Here is a 23,261-nt window from a genome sequence, read left to right on the forward strand (position 1 = left end):
AGGCCATATGATTTTGTGTTTCTCCCTTGTATCCCTTGCACCAAATAAGATAACTTCCAAATTGAATGACGGCCTGCATCATTGTGAACGAAACCTATCTTGCCTGTTCATTCAATAGCATGCTTTTTGATATAGTCTACCACTTGATCTGGTATAGCCAACCAGGGTGTGTGTCCTGTTTTGATTTTCTCAGTTTCAATCTGTGCCCCCCTCCGTCGTGCCCGCTCCACCAGCACATGCTGAACCGGCAACGGAGTCGCACGATCCTCCTCGGTCAAAAGATATGCAGATGGAATGTTCATGTACGCTGTACCAGTAGCGGGGGCATTCTGAGTCGCCCAAGAATGTGGCTTAAGAAGCTTAACCCACTCCGCACCATCGACAACGTCATGGAAAAATAAGACCAGCGGATCACTGGCAGTCACAGTTCCATTCTCCTCCTAGAAGAAAAGTCAGCAATCACATGGACATCTCGCAAGTAGCAAATATAAATGGACAGAACCTACATCGCGCACATACCACGGCGGGGGCATCCCACCAAACGCGCCGATCAAACTCTCGCCAATACCAGGAAGGAAAGCAGCGATGAAAATGAGTTTCACAACACCGCCCTTTTGGTCGGCTGCTTCGCGCTCTGATTTGCTCAGTCCATCCAACGCGCTGCTCACTGGTAACCCGGCCCAACTGTGCGCGATGATGACTATGTCATGACCAGCATCTGCCTCTTCTTGAGTGATGGATCTCACGGCATTGATATCTGGTTGAAGGTCCACGACTGAGCTGGCTTGCTGGATGGAGGGAAATGCGACGGTGTGGCAGCTATAGTCGGCGAGTTGTCTGATGATTGGGTCGAAAACGGTGGGCGGGTACCACGCGCCCGCCGCGAAAATCAGAGTTGGCTTTGACATTGTCGCCTCGGTTCATGTGAAAGCTATGTGCAAGGGACGTAGGCGCTTGTTTTATACAATATAAGCTTGCAAGGCTGAGAGGTGGCAGAGGATATGGAATTGATGCGGAACTTCGGTTTAGTCACTTTCATTTTGCCGCTTTTCTCTCCGTCTGGATTAAGACATCTGGAGATTATCCACATCAGTGTGCTCCATTACACTGCTCATTGCCCATAGCAGTGACATATTTAAGTGGTGTTGCAGATCTACCTATATTGAGCCCAATGACACAAATTGCAATGAGATTGAACAATAAGCACAAGAAGCAGTGAAGAGAAGTTGAAAATGTACACCTTGCGACCAGCGATCACCGGAAAAACCTCAGAAAAAAAATTTCAAGCACCCACGTCCTCGGGGTCACTGAGCAAGGCGTGCAACTTGCCGCCGTTCATCTTTGCCAGATCCTGATACGGCCCATCCTCTACAACAGCTCCCTGATCAAGAACAACCACATGATTCGCGATCTCAATCATTTCGTTCGCGTGCGTGATAATGATGACAGTAAGCTCTTGACGCTCGGCCACCAGCTGCTGCACGGTCTTCCGCACGATCTCAGCACCCGCGGGATCCAAGCTGGACGTGGCTTCATCAAGAATCAGTATCTGGGGTTGACGCAAGAGAGCCCGCGCAATGACCACACGCTGTTTCTGGCCACCGGAAAGGCCAACTCCGCCATCTCCGATCACGGTATTATATCCATGTGGGAGAGAGGAGATAAATTCATCAATTCCTGCTGCTTGAGCCGCAGTGCGGACACTATGAGATGAGGCTAGAGGCAAGTGTTGATCTAGCCCGTAACTGATATTCTCATGAATGGTACCGGGAAAAATAGTCGGTTGTTGCGATACGATGGAGATCTGTGAGCGGAGGGTAGGAACATGCAGTCGAAGAATGTCCACACCGCCGAGGGTCACTGTGGGTTGTCCGGTTTGCGAGGCAGGAGCCTCGTAGAGCGATAATAGCAGCGACGCGATTGTGGATTTTCCTGAGCCGGATCGCCCTACGAGTGCTGTACACGAGTTCCGTGGAATGGAAATCGAGACATTCTTCAACACCATTGTGTCTGGCCGAGAGGGATATCGGAAATTCACGTGGGTGAGCTTGATCGGGGTGAGATTTGAAACTGTCAAGCTACCGAGGTGCTCATGGGATCCATCTTGCGGGAGTCTTGCAAGGCGAATAAGCTGCGTAGCTATCTCGCGAGAGGTGTTGATTTGGGGAACTATGAAGGAATTAGTAGAGTAATTCGACGTGGTTCAAGGCTTACTAACTCCATGAGAGAATCTGAGCAGCGTATCCAATGCTAAAGAGTAGCATTGAGAATACCATCATCACATCGTTCACATTGAACTCGCGAGATGCTGCGAGCACTGCTCCATAATAGAAGATCAAAGCTATTCATGATAGTCAGAAAAACAGCAAATGAGGGAAAGTATAAGCTAGCTTACCGGTAGAAAATATGACAGTCGATTCTACCATACCGAAAAGCATGCCTGTGTAGATGGCACGTTTCAACCCCAGCATCAAGCAGTGCGCAATCGCATTGGCTTGTTTGCGATGGAAGTGACCTTCCAATGTCAACGTTCGCACGGTGCGAATCTCAGAAAAGGTCTCAGTAAAGACATCGGCAGCGATACCATTAGCATCATTGCATCGTCTTTCCCATAAGCCATTTGTTCCCTCGAAGCCTCGAGTGATAATATAAATGACAGGCCCACAGGATAGAGCAACAAGTGTCAACTTCCAGCAAACAATCAAGCTCCAGATAATTGCCATGACGGTGATTGCAGCAGCAACAACCACAAAGCCGGCAAAACGGCCCAGCAAATTTCGCATATCTTCTCCATTCTGATCGAGAGACGACGTGAGTCTGAGAGATCCGTTGCCATCTTTCTCAAACCAGGCCCGTGGTTGATCGAGGATGCGTTGGAAGGCATTCTTTCTAAAGGAATCTATCCAAGCCTCGCCGCAGAGTTCTAGGAAATAATGCATGAAAAATGACGCAAGGCCGTCTCCGAAAGATACCCCTAGTACAGCAAGTGACCATTTCATTGTCAGGTGCTCACTGTTGTTTTCTGCATAGAAGGTTCCGAACAGCTGCGACAGACAATATGAAAATATCGGGGTTGCGCTTGCATGGGCCAGTGCTGCGGCGAATCCTAGAAAGAGGATGATTCGCTGTCTGAGCGTTAGAGTCGACAGAATAGTGCCCATGATTTTAGAGAGCGGAGTCATTCGTTCTTTCGGTGTAGGCTGATCTTTCATCTTCTTGCGGTGTCCATGTGATCTCCGGCTGCTTTTTGTCTCTGACGGACTTTTCGCAGTCTGTGGATTGGGCCATGGATCCGAGTCCAAACTATGATCATCAATATGAACCATTTCAACTTCTTCCGCAGGAGGTTGGATAGTTGTTTCTTTCGAATCCCATTGGAGACCAGATCCTTGGGTCATGAGAGAGATACGTTGATTCCGATCTTGCAAAGAAGATCCAGAAAACTCTCCATTTCTGACCACATATTCCGAATTTCTTCTCGCCATCAACTCCAGTGAGCCGGACCCAAAGTTTGGGGGGATATGGCCTTGTGCCCATGATTCTCTGGCTCGACGATGTCTGAGAACAGCCGTTTGGGGTCTTAATGTGTTCAAGCTCTCCGATGATGAGCTTTCCCACGAATTGTGCTTATCATCCAAAGCCCTCTTGTTCTGGGCCTTGAGTTCTAAAGAACCGTCCACCTTCGTGTGAAAATACTTTTCGCTGCCCGGATTGGCCTCGACAGCATGTCTGAAGCCAGATTCCACAATCGAACCTTGTTCGAGGATGTACAGGAAATCCTGTTCCATGATTTGTGACATATCGTGAGTGATGATGATTGTAGTCTTCCCTTTCCGCCATTCACTGATTGCCTTCATTACCGCAACTCGGTTGGTGTGATCAAGAGCACTGGTGGGTTCATCTAGGATCAAAATGGGCGTGTCACGTAATTTCGCTCTGGCAATTGCAACTCGCTGCCTTTGACCACCGCTCAAAAAGCTTCCACCGGGGCCAACGCAAGTCTCGAGTCCTTTGGGAAGCCCGTCGATTGTATTCTGAAGCATGGCCAACTCGATGGGATCTTTGACATCTTGCTTGGTGACAGTTACATGGTCCTGACGACCAAAGGCAATGTTCGTGATAACAGACTCATTGAAGAGAACACTTTTTTGTTCTAGAAGGGTAATGTTGTTGCGGATCCAGTTGATGTCGAGTTCTTGCATTGGATTGCGGTCAATCAAGATTTCGCCTGAAGTTGGCAAGTAGAATCGCATCAGCAGTTGGCTGAGGGTACTTTTACCAGAGCCGCTTTTACCTATAACAAACGTCGTTTCTCCAGCGGGGAAGAAGAAGGTTGATGGCTTGAGAACACATTGATCAGGCTGGCTAGGATATGAAAATGATACCTGCACAAAATGTAGTCAATATCCGGACCAAAGCCAGTGAAATAAATATCAAACCCACGTTTTTGACCTTGATATCACCTTCACAGTGCTCCGGATATCGAGTTCCGTTGACCTCGCTCGCAATTTTGCTTTTCCTCTGACTCTGTATTATGGAGTTCAATGCGGCACCAGCGACCTTTCCTTTTTCCATCACAATAATCTGTGGCAACACCTGCTCAATAGACTGAGCCGCGGTTAAACAGGCCCAGAAAGTTCTTAGAACTTCTCCGGATGTGAGCTTCCCGGCGCGCGCAAGCGAACTGCCATACCAGAACCCCTGAACAAACATTCCGAACATCATCCACCGGATGATAGCGATTTGAAGGGAATTCAACCGAGCTTGTCGAAGGTAGTGTGTGGCAGATCTCTCAATACGCTCAGCGAAATTCCGATGCTCGAAGGCCTGCCCATTGAGGCACTTCACCGTATCGATATTGGTGATGGCATTGTTAGCAACCTTGGAAGCCTCGGTAAGCTCAGCCTGCTGTGCTGTGATGCTAAATCTCATTTTGGAAGAAAGATATCCGATGATTGCCGAGAATATGGGAATTCCTGCAAGTGTTACCAGAGAGAGGCTCCACGATGTATAGAAGCCCAGCCCCAGTGAAGCCAGTGAACGGCAAGAATATTGCAATACAAGCCCGAGTGGCTGTGATGTTGCCATTTGCATTTCATGAATGTGCCTGAAAATATTGCCATGTTAGACATAACATTTCGACGAGTATAGTTGCAAACTCACGCTTGAATTCCTGACAACAAAGCCCCGGAGCCTTCGCTTTTGGCTTCGAACCACCCAAGGTCGCGTTTGAGCAACTCTAGAAACACTTCGCTGCGAAGAACGGAGGCCTGCATTTCTCCAAATGCGACAAACAGGGCATAATATGCACCGTTCAAAAACCAACCAGCTACTCCCAATCCAATCATCCCCAGACAATTTGTGATTACTTGGCTATGAAGCCCTTTGGCATCAGTTTTATCCGCGCCGAAAGAGTTGAACGAGTCAAACACATTGCCAAGGAAGATTGCAAGTGCTGGCGTGACAAGACTAGCCACAAGGGCGAACATAGATCCCAGTATGAGAGTGGGCAGGTGTCTTCGAGTCGTGAATCCGAACAGCGATTTCCAACCCGGGTTGTCCTCGGGGATATGTTCTTTGTTGATACCATCCTGATTGGAAGTTTTGCGTTTAAGAAACATCTTGGCGGAAGAATCAAGCGTCACATTGAAAGACCGATATGACTTGCGAGGATTCTTTTTGCCACGCTATAGTAGCATAGTAGTGAAGCAAGAGAGGAGATAATGAAGATCGACATGGAATAGTCATCGTGGACTATTTGAGTGTCTTTCACAGATGTAATCAACAAAAAAAGAACAATACTAAGAAATCCCCCAATGGGGTAATATTGAAGAGGGGTGCAGAACAAAGACTCCGACACTGTAGAAAGGCACCTGGGATGAATGTAGCATTTATCTACCTCATCCTTAAAACGGAAATCTTAGCCTTGACTATCGATGGATGGCTTCTCGCCGTCATATAAACCTGAGGCTAGAGGGCGAACTTGCTAAGTGTGAGATGCGCAATGGCCGCGATCACCCATAATTAAGCCTCTGTCAACATAGACAATAGCGACCGAGGTAAAGGACAAAGAAGTAGTATAAATGACATTTTATTCAGGGTATATTTCAGACCCAATGCTGAAAGACGGCCCAAGTCCTCACGGACAGCCGATCTACATTTGAGTTGCAATTGACGGTTCAATGCTAACTCAGAACCACATATCTATGGGGTATGACCGCGCTTCTATCGTAAAAGTTAACCTCAAGCCATGATACTGCGGGATCTTGTGATCAGTATCACAGAGGCGAGGCCATTCCTCATCTGCGCCGCAAGGAAATAGGCAAATGCCGTCGGCCAGATCAGCCCGGATGTGGAACTGTCCTCGATTTCAAAAACAGCAGCAATGAGACATATTTTGTAATCATGAGCTGGCCTTCTGGGCCTTCTGGGCCTTCTCGTAGATCCAATCGTTCAGACCGGCGCGGTTTCTAGAAGACTCCATCAGCTTCCATGCGGGACTCTAGCAACTCCACTCAGTGCTTACCTAGCAATCTCAATAGCGTAGAACTGCATGCGCACACCGAAAATGGTGGTATCCTGGTCATACTCGGCATCTGCACGGGTACGAATCATGGTGCCAAAGTTGTAGTCCTCAACCTTGTCCCACTGCATCATCCAGTTGCGCCACTTCTCCTTGCCGGCCTTGCTCTTCATCTCATCCTCAACGAGGGGAGCGGCGGGATCGAAATCAGGGAATGCCTCCATAAATGACTCGTAGATATCATCATCCTGCTTGGTCAAGCGAAGCTGCGAGCCCTTGACCTTCTCCAAGATAGACCAGTATGTCATGAGATGCTCAACCGCTGCAACGTGAAAGGCGATCAATACTGTGACCTTGGCCGAAGGTTTGAATGGCATGTAAATCGATACGTGACTGACCTTTGACGGCAAACTGCTTCTCCATCTGTTACGATTGTCAGCGATCAATGTTCGTTCTTTAGACCATGTGGACGCGGGGTCATACATCCTCCAGATTCTCCGCCTCCTCGGGGTCGAATGGCTTTGACATTTTGACGGTTGAGTGTAAAGTGTATACTTTGAAAGGTGTGAACGCAAGAAAGCAGTGATACGAGTGTGGAGGAAATCAAGTGGCAGGTGTTCAGTGCCCCGCGCATAATTTTTTTGACGGGCGGAGAGCAGCCTCCGACTTGCATAACGTCATTCCGCCCGCAACGCCGTGGACAGGTATAAATTGTATCAGCGCGATGTCCAACCATGCTCAATTTGCTGCTTGATTAGAAGTTGCCTTTTTGGCATATTGACCAGACAGTCCCCCAATATATTTTAAATAGATGCCAGCATCTCGCTACAGAGCTACTATAGAGGGTATGGTCTACGTCATAGACCGTGTATGCAGCTGCAATGAACCAATATCAAAAAGCTGAAATTGCCAAACTGAACAACCACATCAGAAATGATGCTCAGTCACTATCAGTATCATCCGGCAGTTCTTCGAATCGTCCCTCGTGGAAAGCCTGGGTCACGGGGTTCTCGACATTCAGCAGACCGTTTGCTTTGGCTCTGGCATGGTTGTCAACAAGTGGACTATCTAGCTCTTGTAAAATGAACATACCTCTCAAATAACACAAAGAGTCTCTCGGCTTCACGCTCCTTCTCTTCCATGGTCATAGGGGGCCCGGAATCCTGTGGCTCAGCGGCCCATCGTTGTCCAGTGATTGGATTGCGTGCAGATTCAGGGTCGTCTTTAGCTGATGCTTCTTTTGCATTCTGCGGCATCTCAATGCCTCGCGCTGCCAGGAACCCAGCAGCGAAGCCGTAACCAATATTTTTAGTGAACTTCTCAGCATCCTTGTCTGACAGAACAAACATCAGCTCGGAGATTGTAACTTTCAGATTGGCAAAGTGGGTTGTTGAGAGCTTCAGAAGTCTCGAAGAAAGTGTGTCAGACTGCCCAATTGGCAAGCTTCGATCGGTGTCCTCTGGCAGAAGAAGAGTCCGCATATGCTTGCGCGGTCCATCGGGTGCCACTTCGTGGATAGCGATGAGTGAATATAGCAATGGGACTGCCTTTTCCTCTAGCTCGCTGGGGGTGTATATGGATACGGCCTGATCCAAGATACTGATCAACTTATTCACGTTGCAGTTGGGGTCGAAAGTCGGGAAAAGGGGGCTGCTCTCGGAAATTTTGCTTTTCTTTTCCTGCAAGTCAAGGATAGACAATGTATTGAGCAAGCCGCCAAGTAAGCCATCTAGGGGCTTTGCTGGGGTATCAATGCGACATATAATCTTCAAAATATGAGGGATGGAGGGGGAGAAATCGGTAGCAAGATCTGGAAACATCTTGGATATGTTGTACATCAACTTGAGTGTGTCTGACAATGCCAGTTCATCCATTTGTGACAATGGTTTTCTTCCTGACTTTGGGAACTGTTTCGCATGGCGACTCAATTGCTATACTAGTCAGCATGGCACACCTAGCAAGTTTCAAGTCTAACAATCCACTCACATAGTTGACATTATCTCCCAATGCGTGGCTCTTGATCAAGTCTTTAAAGTCCAGTGTGGTATTATAAGTCGTGTAGAACAAGATCCGACTTGTGAGCATCTCATCTTCCGAGTCTTCGGTCTATCAGAAATATCAGCTTTAGTACCGGAAATTGTATCTGCTGTGAGTGTACCCTGAGCTTTTCTGCTAGCTTCCCAGTGTATCCCGTGTCAACAAAAGCCTGACGCATTCTGGGGTCAAGTAATAGCGCGTTCGCAACACATCGCAATGCTGCTCGACGTACATTAGGGGTCTCCCCCTCAACGCCATACCGCACCAAGATATTAATGCCCTGGAAATGATCAGAACCAATTGTAATTCTCGACGGGCAGCTTTATCTGTTGTGCTCATACATTCTGTGAATATATCGGTCCTGCGTTGGTAGGGTTTGTGCCGTGTTGTCGAAGCTGGAGGAGGGTCTGGACTCGGTCTAGTAGTAGAATGGATTAGTGCCAGGCAGGTATAATGGCTATAGCATCCAACTTACCGGCTGTTGAGAGGTTGTTCTCTTCTTGGTCTTTCTCAAGCGACTTCAGAAGCTGTGTCACTTCTTGTAGCTTCGCTGTATGCGCAAGTCGAGTTAGCCGACCCGCTTGCCAGGGGGAAGCCATTCAATGTCCAGAAGATACCTGTTCCCTGCATCTGAAGAGACGCCATGCTGATCCGAGCTCGGACCGGCTTAATTATTCTGAGTAGGGGGTGATGTAGGAATGGTGTTATATTCGCTGTTTTGTGGAAGTGGAGTCCCTTACACAGTATAATATCAAGACCAGACCAGTAGCCTGAGCAGGAGTAGCTACTGACAAGCCAAAAAAAAAGGAGATGGAGCCACGCGGGGAAGTCAGGCAAATCGTCATACATTATTTGGTGTCCCCCACTTACTTCTCTCACTTTCTTACTTCGTACAATAATATCACATAGTACATAATGAGATAGCTCTTTTTACAATTCTATCTAGATCTTTGATGCGGATGCGCCAAGTTTGAAGTCGACCGTTTGCCTTCAAAATGTGACGCTACATGAAATTTGTATCCATTGCTGAATGCTGAACGTTGATATACTTATTGTTGATTGTTATATATACACTGCAATCCTCTCCAACGATCATTGAGGCTAAAGATAAATTGCATGAAAAGTCCGCGTATTGGTGCCTCGTCGCCTCAGGCGGTGACACTTTACGCGCATCGCGGCGCGTCGGAAGTTGAACTTAGTTTTCTCGGCTTGATGTGGCTTCTTGACTCTTCAATCTAAGACAGATCATGGATAGGGCCTGAACAGCATCTTATCCAGCAATGATCATAGACTATTGCGTCTTTTTCTTTTTCACACTTTTTGTCTGATCCGAATCATGGTGGAGATGCTCTCTGCTCGTCCGCCTACACCCCCAAGGACAACCTCACGCATCGTGATTGAGAACGCCGATTCACCAATAGCCATACAAACACCCAAGGAGTCATCGATCTCTGCACTGGGATCGGTGGGAGCCGGCTCATCCAGCCGCAGTTCGAAGAAAGTGAACTTCTCGCCATGGCCCAAGTACATCAAACCGCCAACCTTTGCTAGTGCTATGAAATCGGCCCCCGACTTCAAGATCTCTCCTTCCACGTACTCCAAGCCTACAAAGTCGATACTGAAAGCAACTCAGTCACCGATCCCCGTTTGGTCACCCAATGTCGATACATTCACCAGCGAATCGCTTGCCATGCTGCTCGAATCGGTCATCCAACAACTGGCAGGCGAGTCAATGAGCTCCCGACTCGATGCCTACATGCAATTCTTTGGTGCGCTACGAACGTATGATGGGCTTCCTGCGGGTCAGAAGATTGCTGAAAAATTGAATCTTATCACCGAGTTCATCCAGCGAGATGTGAATCGGGATCTTACGAACAGCGGCCCTCTCGATACGAACCTTGCCAATCAGGCTCTCAAACTATCAGCTGCGTTCGTTTGGCACCCCGAAATTTCGACACAGCTTTCGGAGGAATTCAAAATCTTTCTGGTCGACCACTCCATCACTTGCCTCCATGAGGCCAAGGCCCCAAAATCCGTCTTGACGCACTACATGTCTATATTGTCTACTCAAAACTTCGGTCCCAAGATTATGACCGGCTCACGTGTAGCGCGTCTTTTGACAGTACTGCAAGAAATAACCAAGAATATCAGTGGCAACGCAATTGTTTCCCATCGATTGAACATCTACCAACGGCTGCTGGGCCAAGCCAAGTCCGCCTTCATCTCCCACGCAAACTTATGGATGGAACACTTGATATTCGGGCTGCTTCACCATCTGAAGGATACCAGGTCAAAAGCGATTGCACTTGGCTTCCAGGTTGCCGCAGAAGCAGGTCCGAATCCTATACTGTCGAAAAACATCCGAGATCTCTTCGACCGGCCACTAGAGCACGACCGGAAGCTTGTAACAGAGGTTCGTGAGCGCATGGCTCGGATGATGCCGACGGTGGATAGCGGTGAACATGTTCCTCAGATTTGGAGCATCATCATCCTTCTTCTCCGGTGCAAAAGGTGGAATCTGGAGCAATGGGATCATTTTAAGGAATGGGTTTTGGTACTCCAAAAATGCTTCAATTGCAGCGAGCCTGTGATTAAGGCGCAGGCTATTGTTGGCTGGAATAGATTTGTTTATGCTATCAGCCCTAACGAATCGACGAGCCGGTCTCTCCTCAAGATGCTAGGCAAACCAGTATTCTCTCAATTCGACCGCAAGAAGACCGACAAGTCCGGAGCACCGCCCACTCAACTTGCTCTAACCAGCTACTATAATCTGCTATACTACACTTTCCGTCCTTCGGCTTCTTATCAGCATCTGGATATCATTTGGGAGGAATACGTGGCCGTTCCCTCTTCGAGCATCTTCTCATCAGTCCCCGTTCTCAGCGACTGTCTTTCTCGCATATTGACAAACCTGTTATGGAGCACGCAGGCTAAAATTTGGACAGAGAATCGAATCAATGACAGTACCAGATTGGAAGTAGAGGAACTTCCTGCAGCCGACAGCAGATGGGTTCGATCACGAATTACCTCAATTCTGAAGGTTTTCGAGCGTATGTTCAAAGCCTCCATTTGGATTGATGACGCAATTGGCCAATCTCACGTGGCATTGGCCTGGAGCAGTCTGTCCAGTTCTCTGTCGCTCGCATCCAGCAAAGAAATCACCCCCTCAGGGGAGTCGATGCAAGCTGTTGCTAGCGTTTGGGGTCTACTGCACCGTCTTTGGACTGCAGGGCCGCTCTCGCTGAATGCCGACACCGCGGATATTTTCTTCGAAAGATTCAGATTCTTGTCTACAACAATGATCGTCTCTATTGGGGAGATTCCGTTTACCGAAAAGTTTCTCCTGAGGAACGCGGACGAAACCGATACCACTCCCACACATCCACACCCAAATACGACTCCAGAAAATGCTATTCTTCATCTTCTTCGAATAATCAGTAGCGCTGCAGGGGAAATAGCGCCGAGCCAATCTTACACACATCTTGTCCTAGGTAACATTGAAGCAGCCTGCAATGGCAGATTCTCCCGTGGATCTCGTTTGGAACTTCTCCAACAGTGTGCAGAATTGAGCACCACGAAGACCAGTGCTATTCCTCGTGCCAATCTTCTATCGGAGGTGGTCTGGAATGCTACTGCCCAGGCGGCTGCGAATGCTTTGCAATCGTTCCCCATGGAGTCCGCTCGTGGGCGCGATGGCTCTGTATCCCGTGACTACGAAAATGTTATCAAGATTCTCTCGTTCGGTCTTTCATTCCCATTGGCCTTTCAAGAGTGGTCTCATTTGCTTGAAACTTTTGTTCGTGTGGTTCGAACAGAAAAAGGGAACCAAGCGGTTGCCACCATCATTGTGGAACCCACGGCCGAGCGCCTCATGCATCTTTCTGCTGAAGATACTTACCTACCCTCAACTTCACTGCTTAGCCATTCCTTGTCTATCCCTTTCATGCAAGGAACCGGGCTAGGGATTGATCGCAGCGAAATCGCAGCTGGCCATACTATCTTTCCTCATAAACTTCTGGAGTCAATTTCCCGAACATTGTATGGTGCATACGAAAATTTCAGCGCATCAAAATCCCAAGGTCTTGCCGAGTTTATTGAGGCATTAACTTCTTTTCTGGGGACCGGTGTTCCGCAGTTCCAATGCCAAACCCTTCAATCTCTTCAGCCATCACTTAGTCTTTGGTTAAGGGACAAATCTTGCAAGGTCCACGTTAACTGCGGTGTTGACAGCAGAATTCTGACATCGTGCCGTGCGCTCTCGTCGGCTACTATCAATACTCTGCAAACATCAGTTTCCCATGATCTACCATCTTTGAAGTGCTTTGAGCCTATTATTTGCGCCGGCTTGGAGTCTTCGCACATCTCGACAGCCAGGAGATACCTTGAACTTTGGGACTTGACCTTTGGTTCACAGACTTTTGTTACTCCAGTCACCATTTTGGAAGCTGTACAAGCTGCCGAGTCTAGGGTCCAGGCCGCAACCTTGCCACTGCAAAACGGTGACCAGGATACTGAGATGCTACCTCCCCCTCCTCCACAAGGCAAGATAGATCGATCATTACATCAACCCTCCCAGGACACTCAGCTTTCGTCCCCCGTTATCCGGGCCGACGCCTCCTCCGTGGTCCTTAACCCAACTGACCAGTTCTGTGAACCCCACTTGCCTATTAACCTTCCGCAGCCCACGGATGCGCAAATTGTTGATGGCATCTCGGCTTCACACAAGCGCAAAAGTCACCGTGAGATGTTTTCGATGATTGAGTCCCTTCAATCTTCATCACCAGCCAGTACTCCACGGGAATTGGGATTCGATACTCCTCCCAATCTGCACAAAATACATGCAGGGTCACTGACCGAACTTCCTCTAACGCCCACTCTCGCCCCTACTGAGAATGAAGAAGGATTCATCGGCTCGTCTCCGACACCTGGAACCAGAGACCCGACACCTGCCATGACCTCCGACGCTCTAAGGTCGAGCCACGTGTTTACAGATTCGGGGATAGATCCTCCATCATCCCCTCCCGAGGTGCACTCTCGAAGCCCAAGCCCCCGAAAGGGTCGCTCAAAAAGGGCGCGGCGGAGGGCTGCAAAAGCAAGAAAGGCTCTTGCTGACACTTCCGGAAAACAGTCCACAGTCAACAGCCCTGCTACTTCTCGTCTTGCGACAGAGAGCATAGACACACCTACGAGTGATGTCCATGACTATGATAACGAAAATGCAGACGCTACACCTCGACCAGATGAAGTAACTTCCAGTCGGCGACTTCGATCTTCGCTGGGTAAAGACTCAGATACAGCAGAGCCTTCTACAGAGCTATTGGTTGACAATGATAAAACTCCTGTCCAACAACCTGCTCCCAGGAGTAAATCAAGCTCGAGCTCTAAGAAGAAACGAAAGCAAACTCAGTCTAAGCCTGCGGACAATCAACCCCAGCAAACCGAGGACATGCTCCCCGAAAGTTTTCCGGATAGTTTCATGGACTCGAGCGAGGAGACAGATACACAAATAGCATCACAGCTTGGACAGGACTTGGAGCTAGCAGTGGACATGGACGATAGGACTCACCCGGAGCGAGCAATGTCTCCCAATGAGCAACCCACCAGGAAGAGAAAGCGGGATCAAGAGGAACTTTCTTCATCTGCGAAAACCGACAGGCGCCGGTCAACACGGCTGTCCACCTTCAAAGAAGTCGAGTCACTACAGCCTGACGTCTCGCCTTCACAGTCTGCCATTTCTCGGTCCGTCTCTGCATCCAAATCATTGTCGCCAACTGCGACTCGCCGATCTACCCGCAGTTCACAACGCAAAGAGGCCGGTAACGCCTTAACGGACTCAATCCCTCCAACCCAAGACTCGGTGGCACAAGAACCAACACAAGATGCTGAGACTCCTCGGCCATCCAAACGGCCTCGCAAGTCCATTCGTCTCGAGGACAAGTCTGTTGTCAAAAGCAGTGGCCAAAGTGTCCCTCTAGATACCCACTCCCGCAAAACCCGGTCTCAGCAACATGCATTTGATGCGGCTCAACCTCAGGTTTCAAGCATCCCATCAGAGGAACATGGCGATACTGACCACTTGCCACCTCATGTTGGCCTTGATACAGCCCCGGCGAGCATGGTTACAGAAGATCAAGCAGGAAAGAACATCTCTCTTATTTCTACCGAAGAGGCAACTGCCACTCAAGTCTCTGAAATGGAGCAGTCTACTGAGCCTTCGGTGAAACCTGCCATCGAGACTGATATCGACATGGATGCAGCACAACAATCCAATGGAATGGTCGACCAACCTAAAATTTTTGTCGCCGCGGGTACCCAAACCCAAGAAACACCCCCCGATCCCAAATCAGACATCAGCGAACAAGACATCGCCCAATCCCTAAAGAATTTGCTGGGTCAAATGAAAACAACGACCTTGTCCCCGAGCACCTTCCGCGAGGTCGATGATCTTCTCTTCAATCTCCGTTGTGAAGCACAAAATGCATCAACGCGACACAATACTTAGCATAGCGAATGGCGTTTACAGCGAAACCTGTTGGATATGATTTTTTTTTATATTGGAGCCCGTCTCATCATTATTCCCCACCTGCATCCTATATGTCTTCATGACCTGAAGCACAGCGCCTATTATATTGCTCGACATGCTTGGTCCCGAATCTTTTTTCTTGTACGTTATGTCTTCCGCACTTGGGGCTCTATGCGGTTATAATAGAATCCAAACATTGAACATCATCACTATTGATTGTCTTTAAAAAGAAGATAGAGACAACATGTCTCTACCTCACTGACCTAATCACTTCCGCACGTCTTGCCCGATCAGCTGCCGTCGCCACTATAATAGTAACGAGATTCCGCATTGGCCAGTCTGCATTTGACCCGAAGATGCTCACCTGGGCAGGTACAGTTCGCTTGAATGTCATGATGACGCTGGTTGCCACTCCTTCCAGAATAGCATGTCGACCTGCGATCAATCTCGGAAGTCGCCATCAAGTTGGCGACGCAGATTTCATTCAAAGCTTCAGCAATTAGATACATACTAGCTCGTACTTTTCCGAACAATGGCCACACCAGGCACTCAGTGTATGATGCAAGCAGGCCTAACAGCTGGCATGTCGGCCACCCAGGGCATGCACTCCCCACGCTCCAACCCGGTAGACACCCATCTCAGTGATCCAGTCAGCATGCTTCCACCCGACCTAAAACCAGACTCAAAAAGCCGAATCGCCTTGCGTTGCGTGGATGGTAAGGATGTACTTGTTCCTTACCTGAGTATTGGTGCATGGTCTTGGGGCGACAAAGCAAGCTTTAACTATAACCCAGCACGAGACCTACCGCACATCCACGCAGCGTGGGCCAAGCTCAAGTCTGTTGGGTTGACCTTCGTGGATACAGCGCAGTCCTACGGCGACGGTGAGAGCGAGCGGATCTGCGGGACCCTATTCCGGGACATGCCCCGCGACTCTTTTGTGGTGCAGACTAAATGGCTATCGACACCAGATATGGCCAACACTATCATGCAGGCCGGCGGGCCCAAGTCTAAGCTTGAAGATTCGCTCTTGCGTCTTCAACTAGACTACGTCGACATCTACCTCGTCCACGGGCCTATCCACCCTCTCAAGATATCCACTGTCGCCAAGGGCATGGCCGACTGTGTGAAGTCCGGGATGGCGCGCGCGGTTGGAGTGGCTAATCATGACACTAAGGAGATGATCAAGATGGCTGATGAGCTGGCCAAGCATGGCGTCCCGCTCTCTGTCTGCCAGTGCGAGTACTCAATCGTCCGCCGCTTGCCTGAAGTTAGCGGCGTGATTCGAGAATGCAAAAAGAGGAGTATTTGCTTCCAGGGCTTTGCCTCGCTGGCTCAAGGCCGTCTTTCCGGCAAGTATTCGCGCTTCAATGAGCCCCAGCGCAAGCGGCGCTTCAGCAGTCATCCCATGCATGTGCTAGAACCTACTATCAATGTCTTAAAGACTATCGCCGAGGAGCGGCGTGTGCCTGTTCCTGCTGTTGCGCTAAATTATTCCATCATAAAAGGTGTTCTGCCACTAGTTGGCGTGCGTGATGCTCGTCAAGCGGAACAGGATATGCAGGCACTCGGATGGCGGCTGACGGAAGATGAGATGAAACAGATTGAAGGAGTCAGTCTACAGGGTAGTGTATCCTCATTGATGCAGCACGGGTAGGTAATACATAGATGACAAAATTGCACAGTGTAAAGGGAGGGAGGACCTGTGAGTTTTCTTCCCGCTTAGTTCTGCCTTCATCATCACCTAGTCTCCTCCTGGACTGTCCGGCATAAAACACCAGACTTCGCTTTCTTCAGTTTCCATTTTATGTCCCCTCTCTCCTCCTAGTTGCCGTTGTTTCAGCTTTGGTCGTGGGGCTTTGGAAGGGAGTCACTCATAGAGCTTTTACTCAACCCATCTAGTCCACCTACTTCAAACAATTCTTTTATTGCTCATGTCACTTAGCGGTAGGTTGATCCACAGTTCGCTGCATTTCTTGTGCTAGAAGAGTACATAAAAGAGTACATAAAAGAGTACATAAAAGAGTACATAAAAGAGAAAAGCTCAGTCGATGAAATGTGATCACGGATCCCCTAAGACTGCTGTTAGAGCGCCAGTATCCAAAATCAGAGGTATGTATGTGCAGGCTTGGCGTCCTCAATCTCCCTTCTTAAGGATCCACGTCCCAGGAATGGCTTTGCATCGTACATGCTCTGTTTGCTCGCCAGTAACAAAAAGGACGTGCTTTATAGCTCTCGAGAAATGGCTATAGATCTCAGAACCACGAGTCTTGACCCCTGCTGAATGACGGCCCATCAGCTTATTACGTGAGAAATATTGCATAAAATTCTGCTTGACCTTCTGATTCCTCAGTACGCTGCTATAGGTGCCTCCAAAGATTAATACAACAGAACAGTCATCTGTAACCATTATATCACGGTAATCGTAGCTCTTCTAATCGCCCCTACTGTCAGAGAATGAGCAGTCTGACTGGTTGCAATCCGAATATCTTTCCGCGCCGTCCGTCTCAGCATCGTCTGGCCAACTCTCAGTGTTGGTGTTAAGATAGATCGTACCCTTGGAGGTAGTCTTCAACTTGTATATGCACCTTCGTTTTAAGCCAATTAGCTCAGCCCTATTATTAAGAGTAGCCTGGCTTGAGCATCCTGCTCTAGGGGAGACAAACATGATTGCGCCTGAGACCGCAGACTAAGAATATTTCTGAGCTATTTGAGCAGCTGAGACGCTAGTCTCTATTGGATATACTTGTATGGCAAGAGGGTGATAGAAGCAGAGGTTGGTGTGAGAGCGAACTCTACCTACTATATATACTCTTTGCATGGGGGTGATTCGCACTCCGGTCGGTCCGGTGGTCATCGTTGGATCCTCTTAACTCCCCAATCAGATGAGTCTCAAATCCTTGGGGTGTCATAATACTCGCTGCGGGAGCCGGCATCCTGGGAGCGTTATCGTAAATTCGAAGCCAATGAAAGAACGAGGCAACAAGTAAGAAGTTGTAGACAGTGCACGGAGTAGCCCCAAGCGACTTTCTCGAGTCTCAATGCGGATAATGTGGCTTTATGCTACCCCGCAGTTCTGCCTTCAGAATCCAATCACTGTGGTAGCTCTTACATTGACAGCAGTGCTGAGGGTGAGACGTGCTACTGTAGTTAATCGCCGCATCGGCTCAATATGCGGTTGGTCCATGGCCGTACATCTCTAGCAGAGGCAACAAACCATAAGAAGCCTGTAGAATTGGCCAATAATATTGAGGTCTTTGATCTTCGTAACAACGTTGTAGCATAGGGCCCTCGCTCATGAGGGTGATCCATTCTGCCTCTCAATGAGCTTTTGCACTCACATGGGACCAAAATATATAGATTTCCATGGTAGGAAGGCTGTTTTATTTCAGCCTCCATGAATCTAATCAAAATATAGGATACTAATGTGTATGTTGCGTGTTCGCCAAGCCCTAAGCGGTCTCAGTACATACAACAGAGGGATAACACTAACTGTCCAGATTATAAGCTCAGCCCATGCAGTACATCTAATTGGATGGAGTTTGTATGTATCCTATCCTTACATGGATGGCCGTGTATATACATATCCCACACCTCCAATACTATGAGAACTAAGACCTCGCCTCTACCACTCTATTCGTTCTATGCATATTCACTCTTTACCCAAGTCCCGCAATTCAACTGGGGGGGTTGACCCAGTCCAGAAGCTCAACTTTGGAGATGTTTGATCTCAGAGCTTCCGCCGAGTCATCAATATCTTCCTACTCTTCCTGTCTTGCCATCTTGCTTGCATGAGGGGAACCGTTGGGTGAGTACAGCCATGAATATATAACAGTCAGATAAAATTGCGCAATTTCCTGCCAAGAACAGCGCCCTTGGCAACTGAAGGGATTTCGACTGATTCTCAGAAGAGAGACATTTCCGCTCGGCCATCCTCCGGACCCGGCATCCGCTCTTCGAGACCATAGATGCCTACATGTGACCTCACATGATTGAACCAGGCTAGCTGGTATCTGCCACTAACCTTGGAATAACAACCTGGCCAACAATACTGCGACATAGCGCACCGTCCACAGTGGGATTCTTCCAAGACTCTTGGCATGGCTCTCCTATCGCAAAACCCGCGAATCTAAGGACTCAGGCTGAGAATGCCTCCCCAGGCCTCTTGGCATCAGCCCGGCAGCAGGATAAGATGCTTGTCAAGCCCCTTGGCATCAGTCGGAGGTCATACGAAAGCGTCCATGATCTACCGCCGAAATTTCTGGGCAACCTTTGGCTTTTCTTTGATTGCTTTCATCTTGGAACATCACATCATTCTCGCCGCATGAAAATACAAAGACCATTCAACTGCTGAGATCTTCCTCCTTTGATCGGTACCATCATGGTACTCGCCCAGTATCTAAAGAAGGTCGCGGGTTGGATCGCTCCTCCTCCGCAAAAGTCGGAAGATGGACGTGATCAATGGCCCTCGCGAGCAGCTTTCCTACTAGCCGCCATGGGAGGCTGCGCCGGTCAGGGAAACCTGTTGCGATACCCTTCGGTGGTCTACAATAACTATGGACTGCAGTGGTTTATCCCCTACCTGCTGGCCGTGTTCGTCATCGCAATTCCGGCTCTTATTCTCGAGATCTCGATTGGACAAGCCTATCGTGGCGGCACGGTGATTGCGTTCAACAATATAAACCCTCGGCTGAAAGGCGTTGGCATGGGTCCGATTTTGATCAGTTTTGTTGTTGTGCAATACTTTACGGTCAACTTGGCGTGGATCATGAACTATTTTCGCAACTCCTTCCGAAGTCCACTGCCATGGGAGGGCAGAATTGAGGAATTTTACATGGGCAACGTCGTCGCCAATGTCGATCCAGTCGTGGGTAATCTCACTGCTGGTAACGGTGCCGTTGCTCACTATACCGTGTACCCCGGTGTTGCCCTCATCGGCGAGACGGTCGGTTGGAGCGCATTCATCTGGTTTTTGATATGGATTTCCATTTTCCGTGGAGTAGGTCTGACAGGTCGCGTCGTCTACTGGACAATGGGTCTGCCCATTGTCACCACCCTTATTATCGTCGGTCGCTCTTGTTCACTAGAAAATGCGCGCGAGGGTATCCGACTCTTATGGGCGACGTGGAGAAGCGACCAACTAGCCTCAGGAACTGTCTGGCAAACCGCTGTCGGACAGGTCTTCTTCTCTACCGGCATCGGTTTCGGTTATTTCACCTCCTATGCTTCCTATAATTCCAAACACTCCAATGCTATCATGGATGCCATTCTCATCTGCGGAAGTAACGTCCTGTTCGAGAATATTGCAGCCTTTGCCGTGTTTGGCGTTGTAGGCTATCTCCGACGTTGGCCACAAGATGGCGAGAGACTAGGTGCATTCGTGGTAGGGTTCCTGACGCTCCCCGAAGCTGTGCTCCACATGCCTGGTGCGAATTGGTGGGCCATCCTTCTTTTCTTTACCCTGGTGGTTCTCGGGTTTAGTTCCGCCTTTGTGATGCTCGACGCAGTAGCTACGTTGGCCGTGGATTCGGGCATGAAAATGTCCCGACCGATGATTGTGACGAGTCTCACAATAATATCATTCCTCATGTGTTTGCCCTATTGCACTCATTTTGGGTTTTACTTGCTGGATGGAATCGACCGATGGATTAACAATGTAGCATTGATCTTTGTTGTGTGGTCGGAGCTCGTTGGTGCAACCACAGTTTATCGCTGGCACGACGTGGTGAGCCAGACAGGCCTTCCTGCTTTTGTTGTGTATAATTTCGGATACTTCGGTGGCCAGATTGTTGGAGTTGCCGTCGCGCACGGTATCTCGAATCCGTCAGCTGGCGCCGGGGCCGGGTTTGGGCTGTATATCGTCTGTTCAATTCTTTCCGTCCTCATCGCCACGATTCCGGATATCAAGGCCGCCAGCTTCTGGGGGCGCAACCCCTTTTCTCAGTCGATTTTGGTATTTAGCATTCTACTCTGTGTGTTCACCGCTGTCCACAAATCCTTTATCACAGAAACTAACCTGCACAGGGCAATCAATTAAGACGCGACCTGAACGGCGTGGTTGGCGGCAATGGAAACTGGAATATCCCTCGTTTCTGGCCCCTTCTACTCCGGTACGTTAGCGCGCCTATCCTGGCCATTGTTTTCAGCTTCGCGTATCCTGAATTCTACTCCTTGCGATACGACCCAATGATGGTCGCCGGGTTTATTTTGGCGCACTTTTGTCTGCTCTTGGTTCTGCTCGGTTTGGTGTTTCCACGATACTACAATATCTTCATTCCGCCTCAACGGAGAACCGAGGGCACTGAAGTGACAATCGCCAATCAGCCCAAACAACATGACTTGGTACCAGACGTCGAGGCGTTTGAGTTAGAATCTGGCGTGCCGGAGTCATCCTTGACCCGGAAGGGTGGTAGGATAGACACTGAACATTCGGTGCCGAAGCTATAAACTGTATATCGTTTGTGTATATAACTTCCATGTTTCTCATTGAATTTACCTATTCATGCTCTTCCTGACTCAGCAAGATGTGGAGAGAAGGAGAATCTTGACGGCGTCCCAAAACGGATTAGCTTCTCAATAGGTATGAAGACCCTGGTAGAGGGGAGATGCAGTTCCGAGTAGAGCTCTTTCACCCATTTTCTCTCATTTTTCTGTGAGGCCAGCATGAACCCAAAAGTTTGCAACGATGTAGCTTTACCTTCTCAACAGGTGAACAACGATGAATGTTCGGGCGACTCTCTGAATGAAATCGAGCATGACAGCGACTTGGTTTTTCCAGATGGTGGTTGGCGCGCATGGGGTGTCGTTCTGGGCCCACTCTTGGTGCGCGATGGTGCCGTCATTTGGACTTATGAACACAATTGGTGTGTTTGAGGCTTGGTTGGCGGACCATCAATTGAGAGACTATTCAAAAGCGTCCATCGGCTGGATATTCAGCCTGTATATGTTTTTCCTTTATTTTGGAAGTGTCCAAGTTGGTAAGCCCATTCGACCTATTCGATGTGATATGTAGGGCTAACATCTGATAGGACCTCTTTTTGATGCCCATGGTCTTGCGCCTTTGCTAATCCCGGGATGCGTTGGGCTCATCGCATCACTGATGATCTTCAGCGTTGCAGAAGGTAAGATTCTTTCGGATAACCAAACTGATCCGGCCCAACCTAATCAGAATTTGTATAGAATATTACCAATTCATGCTGGGATTCAGTGTCCTTGGCGGTATCTCCTCATCAATGGTGTTCACCCCTAGCGTGGCTTGCATAGCTCATTGGTTTCACAGACGTCGTGCCCTGGCTACCGGTATAGCCGCGACTGCTGGGGGTATTGGGGGAATCATCTTTCCTGTGTTGATATCCAACCTCGCGGATAGTCTAGGTTTCCCTTGGGCTATACGAATTATTGGGCTCATAAGTGTAGGATTTTGCTGTCTGAGTGTCGCCCTTTTGAAAACGAGAATCCCCTTGAACTCAGCACAAAAAGGAACCGTTGATATCGGGGCTTTGAAGGAACTACGCTTCTCACTATTGACCGTGGCCATTGTTTTGATCGATTTTGCTCTCCTGATCCCGTTGACATATTTGCCATCCTATGCTCAGTCTCGCGGTGTGGGAGATACTCTTGCATACAATCTATCGTCGATCCTGAATGCTGCGTCCATCGTTGGGCGTATCGTCCCTGGTTATTTTGCCGACCGATTTGGCCGTTTCAATATAATGGTCATCACATCGTTCATCTGTTCAGCGGTTACTCTCGCCCTATGGCTTCCATCCCACTCGAATCAGGCGGCCATCTTAGCATTTGCCGTGCTTTTTGGATTTTGGAGCGGTACTGCGATCAGTCTTGCGCCTGTTTGTGTTGCGCAAATCTCCAAAACTGAAGATTTTGGGAAGCGTTATGGTACAACGTATTGCTTGGTCAGTATCGGCACACTCATCGCCATTCCAATTGCCGGCGAGCTTTTAGAAGTGCAGACATCCACGGGCCAGGATGACTATACCGGTCTGATAATTCTATGTGGACTCGTCTATTCTTGTGCGTGCGTCTTCTTTATCTTATCCAGGGGCGTGAGCGTTGGTTGGGGATTGAAAGTGTTTTAGCATGTTACATGGAGAATTCCAAGGGAGGAAGTGGCATTCTGTATATTGCGACAGACAACTGGGACTAAAAAAAAGCCCTGAA

The 23,261-nt window shown here is 48.8% G+C and overlaps 7 protein-coding genes across 7 annotated transcripts; 3 read left to right on the top strand and 4 right to left on the bottom strand.

Annotated features, from left to right (window-relative positions):
• Positions 1–107: 107 nt before the first annotated feature.
• On the bottom strand, positions 108–908 carry N7500_005200 (uncharacterized protein; the record flags this gene model as incomplete). Its single annotated transcript, XM_056676345.1, has 2 exons — positions 108–440; positions 507–908. 2 exons carry the CDS (start codon positions 906–908, stop codon positions 108–110), a joined length of 735 nt encoding a protein of 244 aa, XP_056531345.1.
• A 374-nt stretch (positions 909–1,282) lies between these two features.
• N7500_005201 (ABC transporter ATP-binding protein) lies at positions 1,283–5,621 on the bottom strand (the record flags this gene model as incomplete). Its single annotated transcript, XM_056676346.1, has 5 exons — positions 1,283–2,169; positions 2,219–2,341; positions 2,396–4,385; positions 4,444–5,107; positions 5,164–5,621. 5 exons carry the CDS (start codon positions 5,619–5,621, stop codon positions 1,283–1,285), a joined length of 4,122 nt encoding a protein of 1,373 aa, XP_056531346.1.
• A 782-nt stretch (positions 5,622–6,403) lies between these two features.
• On the bottom strand, positions 6,404–7,051 carry N7500_005202 (polysaccharide biosynthesis domain-containing protein; the record flags this gene model as incomplete). The annotated part of the gene is made up of 4 exons (XM_056676347.1): positions 6,404–6,470; positions 6,527–6,845; positions 6,922–6,946; positions 7,007–7,051. 4 exons carry the CDS (start codon positions 7,049–7,051, stop codon positions 6,404–6,406), a joined length of 456 nt encoding a protein of 151 aa, XP_056531347.1.
• Positions 7,052–7,463: 412 nt separating this feature from the next.
• N7500_005203 (synembryn) lies at positions 7,464–9,205 on the bottom strand (the record flags this gene model as incomplete). Its single annotated transcript, XM_056676348.1, has 7 exons — positions 7,464–7,563; positions 7,616–8,454; positions 8,510–8,629; positions 8,682–8,840; positions 8,902–8,978; positions 9,036–9,110; positions 9,178–9,205. The coding sequence occupies 7 exons, from the start codon at positions 9,203–9,205 to the stop codon at positions 7,464–7,466; spliced, it is 1,398 nt and encodes a 465-aa protein (XP_056531348.1).
• A 691-nt stretch (positions 9,206–9,896) lies between these two features.
• N7500_005204 (uncharacterized protein) lies at positions 9,897–15,062 on the top strand (the record flags this gene model as incomplete). Its single annotated transcript, XM_056676349.1, has 1 exon — positions 9,897–15,062. The coding sequence occupies one exon, from the start codon at positions 9,897–9,899 to the stop codon at positions 15,060–15,062; it is 5,166 nt and encodes a 1,721-aa protein (XP_056531349.1).
• Positions 15,063–15,615: 553 nt separating this feature from the next.
• On the top strand, positions 15,616–16,740 carry N7500_005205 (uncharacterized protein; the record flags this gene model as incomplete). Its single annotated transcript, XM_056676350.1, has 1 exon — positions 15,616–16,740. One exon carries the CDS (start codon positions 15,616–15,618, stop codon positions 16,738–16,740), a length of 1,125 nt encoding a protein of 374 aa, XP_056531350.1.
• Positions 16,741–19,464: 2,724 nt separating this feature from the next.
• On the top strand, positions 19,465–23,179 carry N7500_005206 (Sodium:neurotransmitter symporter; the record flags this gene model as incomplete). The annotated part of the gene is made up of 3 exons (XM_056676351.1): positions 19,465–21,036; positions 21,108–21,492; positions 22,458–23,179. 3 exons carry the CDS (start codon positions 19,465–19,467, stop codon positions 23,177–23,179), a joined length of 2,679 nt encoding a protein of 892 aa, XP_056531351.1.
• Positions 23,180–23,261: the final 82 nt, after the last annotated feature.

Source organism: Penicillium coprophilum (genome assembly GCF_028826855.1).
Source record: "Penicillium coprophilum strain IBT 35676 chromosome Unknown utg000004l_segment0_segment0, whole genome shotgun sequence".
Lineage (NCBI taxonomy): Eukaryota > Fungi > Ascomycota > Eurotiomycetes > Eurotiales > Aspergillaceae > Penicillium > Penicillium coprophilum.